The sequence below is a fragment of the Centruroides sculpturatus genome, unplaced genomic scaffold, assembly GCF_000671375.1.
Source record: "Centruroides sculpturatus isolate CEXI.00-Female unplaced genomic scaffold, Cexi_2.0 scaffold55, whole genome shotgun sequence".
NCBI classification, from domain to species: Eukaryota; Metazoa; Arthropoda; class Arachnida; order Scorpiones; family Buthidae; genus Centruroides; species Centruroides sculpturatus.
The window spans coordinates 938,508-953,103 of NW_019384374.1; the positions used below are offsets into that span (position 1 = coordinate 938,508).

The 14,596-nt window shown below is 32.7% G+C and overlaps 2 protein-coding genes across 2 annotated transcripts; both read right to left on the bottom strand.

Annotated features, from left to right (window-relative positions):
• Nucleotides 1-76: 76 nt before the first annotated feature.
• LOC111616402 (katanin p60 ATPase-containing subunit A-like 1) lies at nucleotides 77-10,830 on the bottom strand. The gene is made up of 10 exons (XM_023357823.1): nucleotides 10,684-10,830; nucleotides 3,467-3,655; nucleotides 3,198-3,400; nucleotides 2,926-3,124; nucleotides 2,638-2,838; nucleotides 1,107-1,265; nucleotides 905-1,031; nucleotides 713-841; nucleotides 507-633; nucleotides 77-293 (listed from the first exon to the last, which is right to left on the bottom strand). Exons 2-10 carry the CDS (start codon nucleotides 3,632-3,634, stop codon nucleotides 95-97), a joined length of 1,512 nt encoding a protein of 503 aa, XP_023213591.1. The 5' UTR covers nucleotides 3,635-3,655; nucleotides 10,684-10,830; the 3' UTR covers nucleotides 77-94.
• Nucleotides 10,831-12,235: 1,405 nt separating this feature from the next.
• Nucleotides 12,236-13,658, bottom strand: LOC111615932. The gene is made up of 2 exons (XM_023357372.1): nucleotides 13,572-13,658; nucleotides 12,236-13,490 (listed from the first exon to the last, which is right to left on the bottom strand). The coding sequence occupies exons 1-2, from the start codon at nucleotides 13,585-13,587 to the stop codon at nucleotides 13,159-13,161; spliced, it is 348 nt and encodes a 115-aa protein (XP_023213140.1). The 5' UTR covers nucleotides 13,588-13,658; the 3' UTR covers nucleotides 12,236-13,158.
• Between the last annotated feature and the right edge of the window lie 938 nt (nucleotides 13,659-14,596).

Sequence of the window (14,596 nt, forward strand, 5' to 3'; positions counted from 1 at the left end):
AGAACATTAAGGAATTTGTTCCCTGGAACTGGTGTGAAAATACATTCATGCCACAAAATATATTTATAGTCATCTGTCTATGTAAAATGGTGCATCATGTGGAACCAAATTCCGCCATCCACTTTTCGTAACGTTCGAGATCTTCCTTGCTGACAGATTTGTTTATCTTTCTGATAGCCTCTTCGAAATCTGCGGGGCTGACCGGCAGTTCCAATTCCTCCTTGGCCAAATTGCGAATTTCTTCAGGTGTGAGTCCAGCTATCTTCCGCCGCATTGCCATCATGGATGCATCCCTAATTAAAATTAAGAAATATTGCAGTACAATAACTATATGGTACCATTGTGAGAATGTCTGTAGGCATATTAAGTTCTTGCAGTTCAAGAATGAATCAACATTATTGTAATATTTAACATACAAAATAAACAAGTGGTTTTGCTCGTCTATCACAAGGTGACATTCTCACAGTAATAAGATTAAGAGGAAAGAACTTGTGCAAAAAGCATACCTGCAAACATTAGTTATGTCAGCACCAGAATATCCATCCAAACTAGCTGCTATGTCTGTGATATCTAAATCGGGTGCAACTTCCACTTCTCTAAGATTAATTTTTAACAGCGCTTCTCGGCCTTCTCCTGAAATGTAGATAAATGTTTAATAAGTAATCTTCCAATCATCAGTGCTAATAAATAATTCATCTTTTGAAATTCTTACTGGTGGGAAGTGGAATGTAGATTCTCTTTTCTAATCGTCTACGCAGGGCTTCATCAATATCCCACGGGAAATTAGTAGCAGCCAACACCATCACCACTTTACTTGGATCTTCACTATTACTTGTTATACCTAAAGAATGCTTATTATAATATCCATAAGAAGATATTTTATATTTGTGATGTTTTTACTAACCATCCATCTGAATTAGCAGTTCGGATTTAACTCGTCTACTGGCTTCGTGCTCTGAATCCGACCCACGTTTGGAACACAGAGAGTCTATTTCATCAATGAAAATAGTACTAGGTGCATAGAATCTTGCCTAGAAATAAATTGTCACTATTCTATTTAAACATCTTTACATAACGAAAAATATTAAAAGTTTCTGAAAAAGTACCATTTCGAAAAGAAGGCGAACAAGTTTCTCAGATTCTCCTCTGTACTTTGAAGTAAGAGTAGAAGATGAGACGTTAAAGAACGTCGTACCACATTCCGTAGCTACTGCTTTAGCCAACATTGTTTTACCTGTTCCTGGAGGACCAACCATTAACACTCCCTAAGGTATAAAACATAGCAAACATTAATGAAAATAACAACTAACTACAATTAAGAAAATTCTATGAGTGAAACAAAAGTTTAATTTTTCTAACTGCTCCAAAATTGAAGTCCTAATCTTTGGAACAAAATACTGGTATCCCCTGTATAACATGATGGTTACATTCCGAAAAAGTGCCGTGTTTTGCAAATCTGTGCTATACGAAACAAGACTAATGCAAAACAGGGTTACCTTCCAGTAGTTAATAATGAAAAAAATAAAAAAAATAAATTTTTCTTAGCAAAAGTATACTATGTTTATTGAAGCAATCGATAATTAACAATCACGATTAAAAGTACTGTATTACGCATTAATATTCATTTTAGTTAAACAAGGGCGTATTCTTTTTACAAAGTATTGTCATCTCAGCTTTTCTGTAGATCTTGATTAGCAGAAGTATCAGTAACATTTTCATATTTTTTTTTTATCATCATAAAAATTTTTAGATGACAAAATAAAAATATGTTTTTAATCAAAAATTTGTTCAGTAAAGTATAGAATTTTTTTCCAGAATTTGTATTCGAGTACCAAAGTACCACTATTTCGTTTGTTATTTGTATGAATTATCATTTCATTTGTAGGTAAGTAATACCTATGGTTAAAAGTTTAACAACACCCTACTAAATACAAAAATTAATCTATAAAAATAAAACATAGTGACAGTATTAAGTCTTAAAGCAACAATGACACCTAGTTGATAGGAAAGTTAGTGCAATGTTTTTCTTCCTTGTCCTGTCAGTTTTCATTAAAGAAAACCTGATGAAAAGCACAAAATAATTTGAAAATTTAAATATTCTAAAATATATCGGCAAATTGGAGATGAATTGTGTGCTTGAATAAAAAAAAAATACCGAACAATGAACTTTATACTTAAAAATTGTGACATTTTGTATGGAGGATTTCACAAACTCTCAAACTGTTAGAGCAAAACTGGTAGTAGTATTGTATGGGGGATATCCCTAATTCCCCAATTTTAAAACTGTTGTTAGAGTGACACTGTGTTGTACAAGGGATACCTGTAATATATTTTAAAAAAACTTATTAGTTATGCCTTTTGAGATTGAAATGATTCCACTCCTAACATATACATCATACAGTGCATTCACATATGTACAAAAGAAAAAAAAAATTAAATTCTGTATTTGGTTATGTTTATTAGGGTTTTAGGGTGGAAAGGATGGAGGATTAGGCACACACTGAATCATCATTAAAATGCATTGTCATCAGGATTATATCCTGAAAGTTTCGGCCTTCTATCTCAATTAAAGTGGATGAAACTTGAGTTGCAAAATTTGAGGATGATACAAAGCAAGTTAAATAAAAATAAAATAACCTTCCAGGGTCTGCGAATTCCTTTGAAGAAATCAGGCATCCACATGGGCAATACAACAGCTTCTTCCAGCAACCTCTTTGCTTCTTCTAAATCTGCAATATCATCCCAGTGAATATTGGGATTTCTCTGTAAGATGTCCCGTTCCAACATCTCTACGAGGTCTCGATCATAGCCACTACCATCAAATTTTCGTTCTTCCTCCTACATTAACATCAAACATCAACAGAGGAAAATAATAATCTACAAACAAATTTCATTGCAAAATATTCAAATGCCGATGCTGCATACCTTTTCTTCTTTAGACGATTCCTCCCCTTTACCACCTTTCTTTGTTTTTTCTTCTTTCTTTCCAGCCTTTTCATTAGTTGCTCTTTTATTACTCTTGTCGCTGGCAGCTCTATTATTGACATTTCCGGCTTTGTTGCCACCCGAAGGCCTTGCTGCTTCTGAACGCCTCGGACGGGTGGGTCTTATTGGCGGTCCCGGTCTAGATATATTTTATTTAATCATTTAAGCGATTATGAAAATACAAACAGGTGCAATTAAAATCTTATACTTACTTATGCTCCACAGGAGTTGGAGGTGGCCACACATCTGGATCTCTATTAATTGGTGGTGCCCACATGTCCGGATCAATCGAAGGATCGTCATAAGTTTGACGAGTAACGATGGGCCGATCGGTATGATTGTCCGACTTGAAACCATTTAACACCGTCGGAATATCTTTGACTAATTCATACTCTTGTGCTACTTGTTGCTGAATCTAATTGAAAGTAATTTTGTTAAAATAATATAAAATACACAACAACATAACAGAATCCAATCTCACCTGTTGCCATCTTTCTTTCCGAATAGAATCGTTAATTGTTTGAAGTAGTCGATGAATCTGCTGTACAACTCCTTGGTAATAGACCAATGCGGTCTCATAATTCCCAAGAAGGGCATATTCACGGCCCATTTTGGTATTTTCACAAATATCGGTAATATTTATGCTCATGATTCAATGTTGTTATAAAAACTGCAAGATAAATTTTATATTATTTAATGATGTGTAATACATCATTTTTACAATTATGCAAGAACAAATTTCTAAATTTATACTGAAACTGATTTATTTAGTTATATTTATATTACTAATAATCAATGATGATATAAATTTTCAAATTGAAGTTATCATGTTGGCTAGAACACACCTTTGCATATACAGGATGATTTTTAATTCACACAAAACATTAATAACTTTTCACCTGAATGAGATAGAAATAAAATTCAAAAAGTACTATATAGTACAGTATAATGTTTACATTTATAATATCAATGATTGATTAACGTTAACAGTCATTTTTAAAATAGTGGCATTCACTTCAGAACAGTGTGTTTATTATAAAAAAATTATCATCAAAATTCTAATTCTCCAATTGGTGTTTTATCAGTGTACTAATTGGTGTGCTATCAGTGCTAGCAAAGTTATTAGACCATTCTTCTTCAAAAGGAATGTTACTTCTGCTGCATATGTTGAATTATTGAAAAAGAAGTTATCAAACTGCCCGAGGATGACGTGCACAATTACGTCGAAAGCACTTGCAGAAATAAAATATTTCTTTTAATTTCTTTAATACCTTATCTGAAGTTTTTAATTGAGTTAATACAACTGTTGGCATGACATCCAATCTAAGTATTTAGTATACCTAACAGAAAAAAAAAGTTTTATCCCAAAATGCTTATTGGGCATTAACATCGTGCTTGGTTTATGCAAGATGGTGCACGGCCCCATTGTACAAAGCAAGTGTTTAAAAGCCTTTACAATATGTTTGAGAAGCATGTAATTGGATTAGATTATAAATAATATGTTGGTGGTGTAGAGTGGTTGCCTTTTTATAGCCCCAACTTAAAGCCATGCAATTTTTTTTTATGGGTCTATCTTAAAGACAGAGTATATCACAATGCTCCTACAATTGAAGTGCTGATAGACACAATAAAAAAAAAAAAAAATGGTGATTCCAAGAAAGACTTTTTTTAGCGTTATTGAATGTTTCAAAAATTAGTTAAAAACTATTACTGTGAGCAAAGATAGTCATTTTGAAAACGTAATTAAATGGCATTAAATGGCAATAAATTCTGTATATGCTTTTTAAATTTTCTTTTTATCTCATATAGTTGAAATGTTACTAAAGTTTAAAGTTTTGCATGAATTAAAAATCACCCTGTATGAGAGCAACAATGTTAAAAGCTCATTGACCTTGACACAATATGATTTCATCCGAGGCATCTTCATGACAGACAACTCACAAGTAAATAGACACTATTATTTTCAGACAGACATTATCTTATTTCACAGTATCCATGTGATACAAATGCCATGTATGCATATTAAAACCTAGTTGTTCCACCTCTTGCTTTCTTCAAAGCATTACCTGGTTTGGAATGGAACAAGTTACACTACTGGGTTCTTAGAATGTTGGCCCACTTGTCATGCAAACAATCTAAAAGTTCTCCATGGGAGGCAGGCTTTTGTGAATGTTGTTGGACTGTTACAATCCAGCAGAATCCAGGACTGACTGGCCTGCTGAAGCTTGCAGATACCTTGTGGTGCCAGCCAATTTCTAGTCTTTTTAGGAGTACAAGCTGCAAACAGAGTGGACATTTTGTCTGTTGGCTCACCAGAGAATATTGGAAGATGACCTTATTCCAATTTGGGAATGTATTTTTCAGAGTTAATATTGTCTTAGGCATTTTCTGACATTCGGGATTTCTATTTACTGATGTGTCTCTCTGTAGATTTGGTCTTTATGAATGACATTATTATTGGGAACTAGAATGTGATGGAAATTATAAAACAAGCATCAATTCTCTACTCTAGAAAGTTTCTTGCTATAAAACAGTAAGTCCTCAGTTAATATATTTTCATTTTAATGCAATTTCATAGACACTTTTCATACTATACACTACTACTTTGATATAATATTTCTGAAGGTCATTACTAGCTGCTGTATGAAGAGTTTGCATGTCACAATTATAAAATTAAATTTGCTAATTTAAATCTAAGCATTATTTATTAATAATTTTGGGACTTGACAATTTTTTAAAATTAATTAATATTTTTAAATATATATACTTATAGACAACTGTTTTAAGCAGCCCAGCATTTTGTGAGGATACGAATCCAGACTTTCCATGTGTTTACATCATTACATCATAATATCACATCTTAGCTATACTTTCGTTAAATAACTGTCAACTTTTACACCTGAGAGCTAAACATCTGTTAAGTTCTCAGGCCTAATAACCATGCTTTCTCATCGCCTTTCGACCTAATATCTCGATTTCAACAGTACAACATCAAAACAGAGCAACAGAGTGAAGCAGTCGTCGCCCCATCCTCGAATAGATCAGTCTCAAGTTCTGTATCTTTTTCCCTGTGCGTTGTGTTTTTCACAGGGCCATCGGACTTATTTAAGTGCTTATTCTCTGGATTAACATCGACCCAAAATACTTGATTGCCTAACTGGACTAACTTCGTTGTCAAGATTTACTAGCAACTCATTAAAACTTAAGGTATTTATTGCCACATGCAACTTCTGTAAACTCTCTCTCTCTCAAGAACTGCAGAACTGTAACCGAAATCTTAGATCCATTTTAATGTCTATTATATATATATCTCATATCAATTGTAGCAAAGATCTCTAACAGCTAGTATATTTAGAATTGATATATTTTATATCCTGTATGGCCTATAATTACCAATTAAATAGTTGTTATGTTAACCCATCTCTGAGTAGGTCACTTCCAATGCACTGTCTCTCCCTCCATCCCAAATCCGTTTGCTCACACACGCGATCGTTCGCGCTAGAACATAACAGTTTCTGTGTCTGTCCGTAAAGACACAGTGGTGTCATTCCTGACGAAACTTGTCATTGCGATCTTCGCCGACACGATGTCAACCCTTTGGTCACGTGGTGCCGAAGTATAGGGAGGCCCTTCGGCATTGTCACAATTTTTTTTAGATGAATTATAGGCATTATACAGATGTAAAAGAAAAATATTAGTAATGAGCAGTAAACAAGGCCCTGGCAGGTTATATTCACATGTTAATGTAGCCCCACTGACAATGTGACCACAAAGTCTCTATGTAAGACAATTACAAGTTAACTGTATGCTCCCTACCTTGCACAAATTTTAGTTTATTCCCCAAGTTTTTCTTAAATCTGCTTCCATTTTGGCATTTAAAATCATTAAAAAAAGCCTTGGATAGTCATTTTCAAATCTTAATGGTCAAGAAATCTCATGTTCCAAATCAAATTATTGTGTTGTTGCATTTTTATTTTGGGGAGGCTACACTGTATCTGATTCACATGTGATCCTACAGTCAAAATATTCTGTAATTGGAACAACCATATAACACAATTGCATATATAGACTCATTTTACACACCTATTGACTGATAGCATAAATAATTATATTATACTTAGAATATCTTTTAAGTTCCCAGGGCTGTGGAGTCGGAGTCGTGGAGTTTTGGTGTTTTAGCCAGAGTCATAGTTGTCAAAAAATCCGCCGACTCCGACTCCTTTTTACTCCCCAACTTGTCATGTATATAAAATGAAAAAGTATTGGAATCATGTCAAATTTGACTCTAAATTTTTTTTTTGCAAATCTACATGTTTGGAGATCTCCTGAACCCCCCAAATAGTCAATAAAAGGGAAAAAATTTGTGCGCGTGTATGTGTTATCATCTAATTTGTTTAATTTCTTTATTTCCTGTTCTGAGATATTAAACAATATCTCAGAACAGAATCTGGTCAGAGTCGGATGATAAGGAAAAGTCAGAGTCGAGTCAGTACATACTGTTTGTTATCATTCTGAGATATTAAACAATATCTCAGTACAGAAAATAAAGATTAACTTAACCCATTCCGAGATATTAAACAATATCTTGGAATGGGTAAAGTTTAAGAAACGAAATGTGGCACTGTAGCTTGCGTATAAAGAGGCATTAATACTATTAAATTTTGGTTCTTAATTAAAGGTCAACAGGGTGAAGATATAAAAGTGGTCACGTGTCATATCTCTTAATGAATATTTTACTCATTATTAGCGTTCAAAATTAAAAAAAATAAAATAAAACTCGTCTCTACCCTCAAAGTAAGCTTTTTTGTCATTTTATAATAGTACAGTAAAACATCTTAATGGGTTTCCATTAAGATGTTCTCGCCTAAGATGTTAGAATGTGTATGGGGACAGGATTTAGTTCAACCACTTTGACGCTTAATAACTAACTCCTGTGTTAAACCATCTGATTCTGATTTTAAAACCACAGAAATTATTAGGCTTCAAACAGGTGAACAAAATCATGCCCCACACACAGTCTAACATCCACACATATAGAAAAAAATCTCAAATCTTTTGCATATCTGAAATTTCAAGGTGTCCCAAGTCCAAAAACGTAAAAATTTGGGAGGGGTCATTTTTTGTCCGAGCACTACACTTTTCCTCTGTTATATATAACAGCCGGAAAAGTAAAAATTATTGAATACATATTTATATATTGACTGTATCATTACTTAGAGGAGTCTTTTAGCTTTGGAATAAAAATTTTCTACGTTCTATCTTTATTAGAACTCTATTTATCGAATCTTTTATTCTGAAGTCACGTGATGACATCAGAATTTCCAGGTCTCTTTTGGTAACAAGTCTGCCCTGGTCAGAGTCGGATGGTAAGGAAAAGTCAGAGTTGAATCAGTATATACTGTTTGTTATCAATTGTGAAAGGGGTGTTGCTTCTGTGCCATAACTGCTCAATCCTCAAATATGCAGAGAGATTATTTTTTACAGCTTTTAAAGAGATCAAAGATGTTAACAATCTTACTATTTCTATCTATCATAAAATTCATTATATGAATTTAATATAATAAGTTAAATTAATACACTGAACGTAAATATATATTTTTATACCTAAATCGTGATTTTTTTTTTCAGAAGTGCAGTTACTATTTTATTAATAAGTTACTCACTCAATTATTATATATAGATTAGAGACTTTAGGAAGAAAAAACTTTAAATTTATAAAAATGCATCAAATTATATATATTGAGATAACAATTTAACCCAATAACATAGAAGCTAACTATAAAAATATATTTAGCTCTGAATTGTGCTATGGACTATCGAGAAATATAATACAGTAGAGCATCGATTACCCGACTCAATTGGGGACAAGGGTTGGTCGGATAATTGAAAAGTCGGATAACCGAAAAGTATGAAAAAATCCATTATTAGTGTAGTATATTATTATATCAATGTAATTAGTATATTAGTATATCGCGTTGAATTTTCCTCCATGTTAAGCCTATCAATTTTTTTTTTAAATAATAATTGTCGCTATTGTATCGATAAAAATTATTTTATTGCTCACAAAACAAACAACCACTCATAATTAGAAAATTAAGCCTCGTTTAAATACTGGCCTCCCTTTCATGGTTGAGCCAGTGTTGCCAGCTAAAACACACAAAAATTTAACAAAAATAATATTAAAGTAGCCAAGACATAGCCAAATATTGTAGCGCCATATCACTAGCGAACATTTGAATTTGCCGATTAGAACGCGGTCGGTTAACTGAGGTGACGGTTAATCGGGGGTCGGATAATCGATGCTCTACTGTAGTTACATAAATTTTTAACACAACTCAATTTAGAAGACATCTAGGACAGAAACACAGTGTAAGATTTAAATGTCTGACTCACACTCCTGACTAGAATGCCATCAAGGAGATCAGCATGAGCATGTCTCTGGAACAAAAAAAGAAAACAAAGTTGCAATTTCCTACATACAAAGTAAAACCTACAGAAGGAACAAAGATGAGTCCTCTCAGCCAAAAACTGAACATAAACTTGGAATTATCCAAAGAGAAGTCAAAAATCTCTACAGAGACCACCTTCGAGATGCTTGACATCTCAAAAAATCACAATAAATCTAGAAGATTATCACATTATCAATTATGCTACATCAATGTAATGTCAGATTCCCATTCAGTCATAATTAATCTTTTTGTAAATGTCCAATTGCATTTTAATACATTATAATATTTTAATAAAGGCAGGCTAAATGGAAAAATGGTCAAGGTTATAAAAAATGTTTGCCTGTCACTCTGAGGTTTCTGTAGCCATATGTATGCCATTCAGAGGAATCCTACCTTTCTCTACTGTCTATCTCCTCTCCCTCCTTCTTCCCCCTTTCCCTTACCCTCTTTTCTACCAGCTAAATGCTTTGTGTATGGCTGAAGTCTTTCTTATGTATGTATGTATGTAACTCTGGACAGACCCAAGTCAAAACAAATCAAAACCACCATATAAACCTTCATGGACGATTTAACCTAGATACGTCGATCCCCAAACATAAGACAAGGAGACATGACAAATAGCCTCGGGAACTTTTAACAGGTGCTTTCAATTCGGTCCTTCGATGCTCGCAAGGCACTAAGTAAAGGGTACAACAGTATATAACTTAAGGACGTCGAGTAAACACTTTACCGAGCATTCCCTCTCGCTCAGAGCTAGAATCTCACTCATTGCATTGCCTAGTAAGATGATTTTAGTACAAGCAAGCCAATGGTACAGTCTGCTTTATATGACACAGACTACAACATTGGCTTGCTTATCCAACTGTATTAAACCACTTTATTAAGCAACACACCCAACACTTCATGCATTACAACAGACTATAGTGTGTTGTCATACACGAAACATGTGTACCTACATAATGCCTTGAAACAATAATGTAACATTCATTATACAGTTTCAAGGCAGAAAATACATACCCTGAAGCTATAATTTGTTCATGCATTATATAGCTTAAGAGCTTCCTAATGAGGGGGGTGGCGCCCCCCTCATTCGGAGGGTAAATCTTACCCTTATTTTCTGCATTATTTGCCATATTTTAAGTATTTTCGAGTAGTTGTTTTATTTAAAACGTCAAATTATTTATAATTTTGGAACTAATTTACCAGGAAACATCTGACACAAATATCGTAAAAAATAATTAATTTTTACCTTTAAACTATAAACTGGCCTTTTCTTTCGTTTCTTAGAGTTGAAAATTAGTTATTTCATTAAATTTCCAAACTGTAATTGTCTTTAAATTACCAATTTCGTCTTATGTTTACGTTTACTAACTGCTTCGCCATCTTATGGCGTCATCACCCCATTAAAAAAAAAAAAACTAGTTTCGAATTATACTCGCTAGAGGCGCTTTCAAATCAGAAAATAATGCCGAATAAATTTAAAAGAATAAAAACAACATCAAATTAAATATTATACGACTGACGTTAAAAAATATATTAGACTTATTTACGATTTATTTTTCTATTTTTATTAATTAATTAGTAATTTTGAAAAGTTTATTACGAAGTCAAATATTGTCTATCGCTTCTCATTCAGAGAAAGTTTTTTTTTTTTAATTTTTATTTCGGAAATAATTAATTAAAAACCTTTCTAAATACTTACGATTTAGTCTTATATATACTGGTCTCTCACCTATGTTCTAAAGTAGAGTTAATGTGTCAGGTTGCCGATAGCTGGCGATCGAGTCGCAACGCGGCGAGTTGGTTTATCTATTTGGTTAGTAGATAGTTTTGCCATTTTCAATCATTTTTATATTTTTTTCTACGAGAAAAAGAAACAACAGCATGCCGAATAAATGTTTTGTGACTGGGTTTACGTCTGGCTACGATAAATGTGTATGTGTGTGAAGGCACGACTTTGTTCACCCACTTTGAAACTTAATAAGGATACGTTCGTAAAGTCGAACGAGTTAAACGAGAATGACGTCATCGTTATTCTTATTTAGTTAGACTTTTCGAACGATTCGTTTATAACTAAATGGATGTTTCTAAAATCGAAGATACGAATGTTGTTAATGCAGCCTTATCCGAAATATTTTTCTTANGGTACGTTCGTAAAGTCGAACGAGTTAAACGAGAATGACGTCATCGTTATTCTTATTTAGTTAGACTTTTCGAACGATTCGTTTATAACTAAATGGATGTTTCTAAAATCGAAGATACGAATGTTGTTAATGCAGCCTTATCCGAAATATTTTTCTTACATTGCTTCGGGTGGACAGTTATTTTAATTATTTCACCTTTTAATTCACAATTTAAACACTCGAGTAGATTTAGAAACATCGATATCGTCGGGCGCCATTTTCTTAACGAAGTAAACTAACTCTTTCCTTCGTGAACTTCGTTAGAGTTTCGTTCGAAACGTGATCACCGCAAAGCATGTGCACTGGACGAGACTACTACTTTTCTAACTACTGTATTCGTTAGTAACGCATTTAATTCGTTTGACTTTACGAACATACCCTAATTCTGGTGTCTTTTGTTGAAAATTTCTGAAATTTTGCGCGGAAGTTTTTGTTTTAGGAGAATTGATGCAGAGCCGGCCCTACCATAGGACGAACGGAGCAGCCGCTCCAGGCGCTAAGTCCTAGGGGGCGCCTCAGTGGTAAAGAAAATTAAAGGGTATAAATTAGGGGCAACCAAGGGGGCGCCATAACAGAATCTCGCTCCATCCTGAAACTTGCCTCGGGCCGGCACTGAATTGATGCTATTAAATTTTGGTGATTAAATATCAAGGGGGTGGCGAGATATAAGAGGATCGTGTGTCAGTAGTAGTGTAATGAGTGGCACTAATCACAAAATTAATTTTTAAAATTTGTGAATAAGGAGTTAAAGTTTTTCCAAAAGTGAATGGTAATTTGAAATAATATAACACTAAATTTCTTTTTTTTACATTACATGAATACAGTTTGTTTAAGTGTTTCCAGTTTTTCCTTCAGTTTATCTAAAGCAAGACATATTTCTTCAAGTAAGAACAGCAATATATTTTTGCTATTGCAAACGATATAATCTCGATCTAATTTTTGATATTTTATAATACGACACCAAGAAAGTTGACATTGGAAATCGTCGATAAATTGTTGGTCAAGTTTTTGGTAGCGAGAAACAAAATTCCAGTTTAGGTCATCTTTTAATTCGCGTAAAGTTGTGTTTTTTAATTGTTGGTATTTTAAATTTTTTTATATTGTCTAAAAAGAAAGGAACAATTCTTTTATAATATTTGTTTATTTGAATACAGATTTTAAAATTAAATACAAAGTAATATTTGGGTACACACATATAAAATAATATATGAGTACATATACAATAGTTGAGTACATATAAAATAATAATTGAGTACATTACAAGTTAATTTTCTCTACATTCTCTGAAGTCTTTTCATCTCTGTTAGTGATGTTTAATGAATCTGTTTCTATAAAAGTTGGATGCATAATTTTTTCAAAAATTAATTGCGCTATGGCTGTTCCAGGTTCAAAAATAATAATTTCAAAATTATCATTAGCTAAAATATTACAAACACTAGAAGTTATATTTTCAAAAAAAGACAGCAGGATCAATATTTTCTAAAATAAGCACTTTATAAGTTTTGGCATATCCTCTGAAAGCGTTTTTCTTTGAAATAAAATTAAACATTTTTGTTTAAATGTTCGTTCATTGCATCGAAGGCTTTCTTATAAAATTTAAAGTCCTTAACATTAATATTATATTTGTTAAACAGATAGTTTCCTTTCATTTTTGTTAACGAGACATACGAAGTAGACTGGCGTTCTATGATCTCCATAATTTGATTATCGCATATCTTGATTCTAAACGGGCGAATTTTCGAAGATTTGGCCTTATCTACAGATAGGTCTAAATCAAACTTTTGCTTTTTCGACTGGGGATCTTCGGTATTTTTAGGTTTTGGCCTCCTTTTTTTACCAACACTCTGTTTCATATTAAAATCAAATTCACACTCTAAAATTAATATTATATTTATTAAATTATTTTAAAATATTTTAAAATAATAATATTATTATTAATATTAATAATACTTACCACCTTCGGAAGACATGATTAGTTAGTTGTTATAATGGAGATTCTGGCAGAAGACCTATTGTGAAGTGTGCTGGCGCACTATATAAACTAGTATTTCAAGGTAACCACCGGAAACTCCCTTACGTTAAGGGAACTCCCTTAGTTCTCTCAGGTAAATTAAATTCTTCTGTGGGTTGACTTCCTGGAACTAACCGGTCCAAACCGGTTAGAATAATTAATTTTCCAGCTAAATTGGGTCAACTCGGCCCGGCCAGGCCGGTGGTTACCTTGAAATACCAGTTTTTTAACCTTGATCGACAAATTAGAAAAACAAAACCAAAACTATATTGTATCTTTAACTAGATTGTATCAGGAAAGAATTTTAAAATATTTAATTTGACATAACAAGGTGACATCATTTTTCAAATTAAAACTATTTAATTTAATCTAGCAAGGGTGTGGATTATATTAGTGGAAAAGGTGATTCGTGGAAAAGGGTGGAATTTGCCTAAGGGGACATAAACTAGTATTGTAACCTTGAAGTTACATACTGTATAAATGTTTGCAATATGGCTTTTTAATAGGATATAAAAGAAAACATACTTATGTAATACATAGCATTTGTAGTAAAACTTATCCGTGTTTAAAATAGAGGTGTAATAAAGCAGCATTGTTAAATTTGCCAAATAATAAAATATATGAATGTAAATTTTTCATAAGAAACAATAAAATAACATTACCGATATTCAATAAATATTTTATAAAATGTAATTGCATGAAATGTAATTAAATATTTTATTTTCTAAAAAATAAAATATTCTGTGAAAATTCCGAAAAAGTATTCTACAGGAGCAGCTGAACATGATATATTTTGTGTTAATGACTTCGAAATGAATCCAAATGAACAAAAAGTAATATTTACAGATCTGGCTATAGAAATGCCAGATAACTGTTATGCTAGAATTGCTCAAAAATATGCTTTATCTCTAAATTAATGCGGGAGTTATCTATTGCGTCTATCGTGGAAACATTGGAGTCCTAATGTA

Excerpts from the sequence above, each read along its gene's own strand:
- LOC111616402 (XM_023357823.1), bottom strand. The coding sequence starts at position 3,634 with ATGAGCATAAATATTACCGATATTTGTGAAAATACCAAAATGGGCCGT. Across the intron at positions 3,125-3,197 it reads CCAACTCCTGTGGAGCATAA|ACCGGGACCGCCAATAAGAC; the intron begins GTAAGTATAAGA and ends AAATATATCTAG. Across the intron at positions 842-904 it reads ACTGCTAATTCAGATGGATG|GTATAACAAGTAATAGTGAA; the intron begins GTTAGTAAAAAC and ends AGCATTCTTTAG.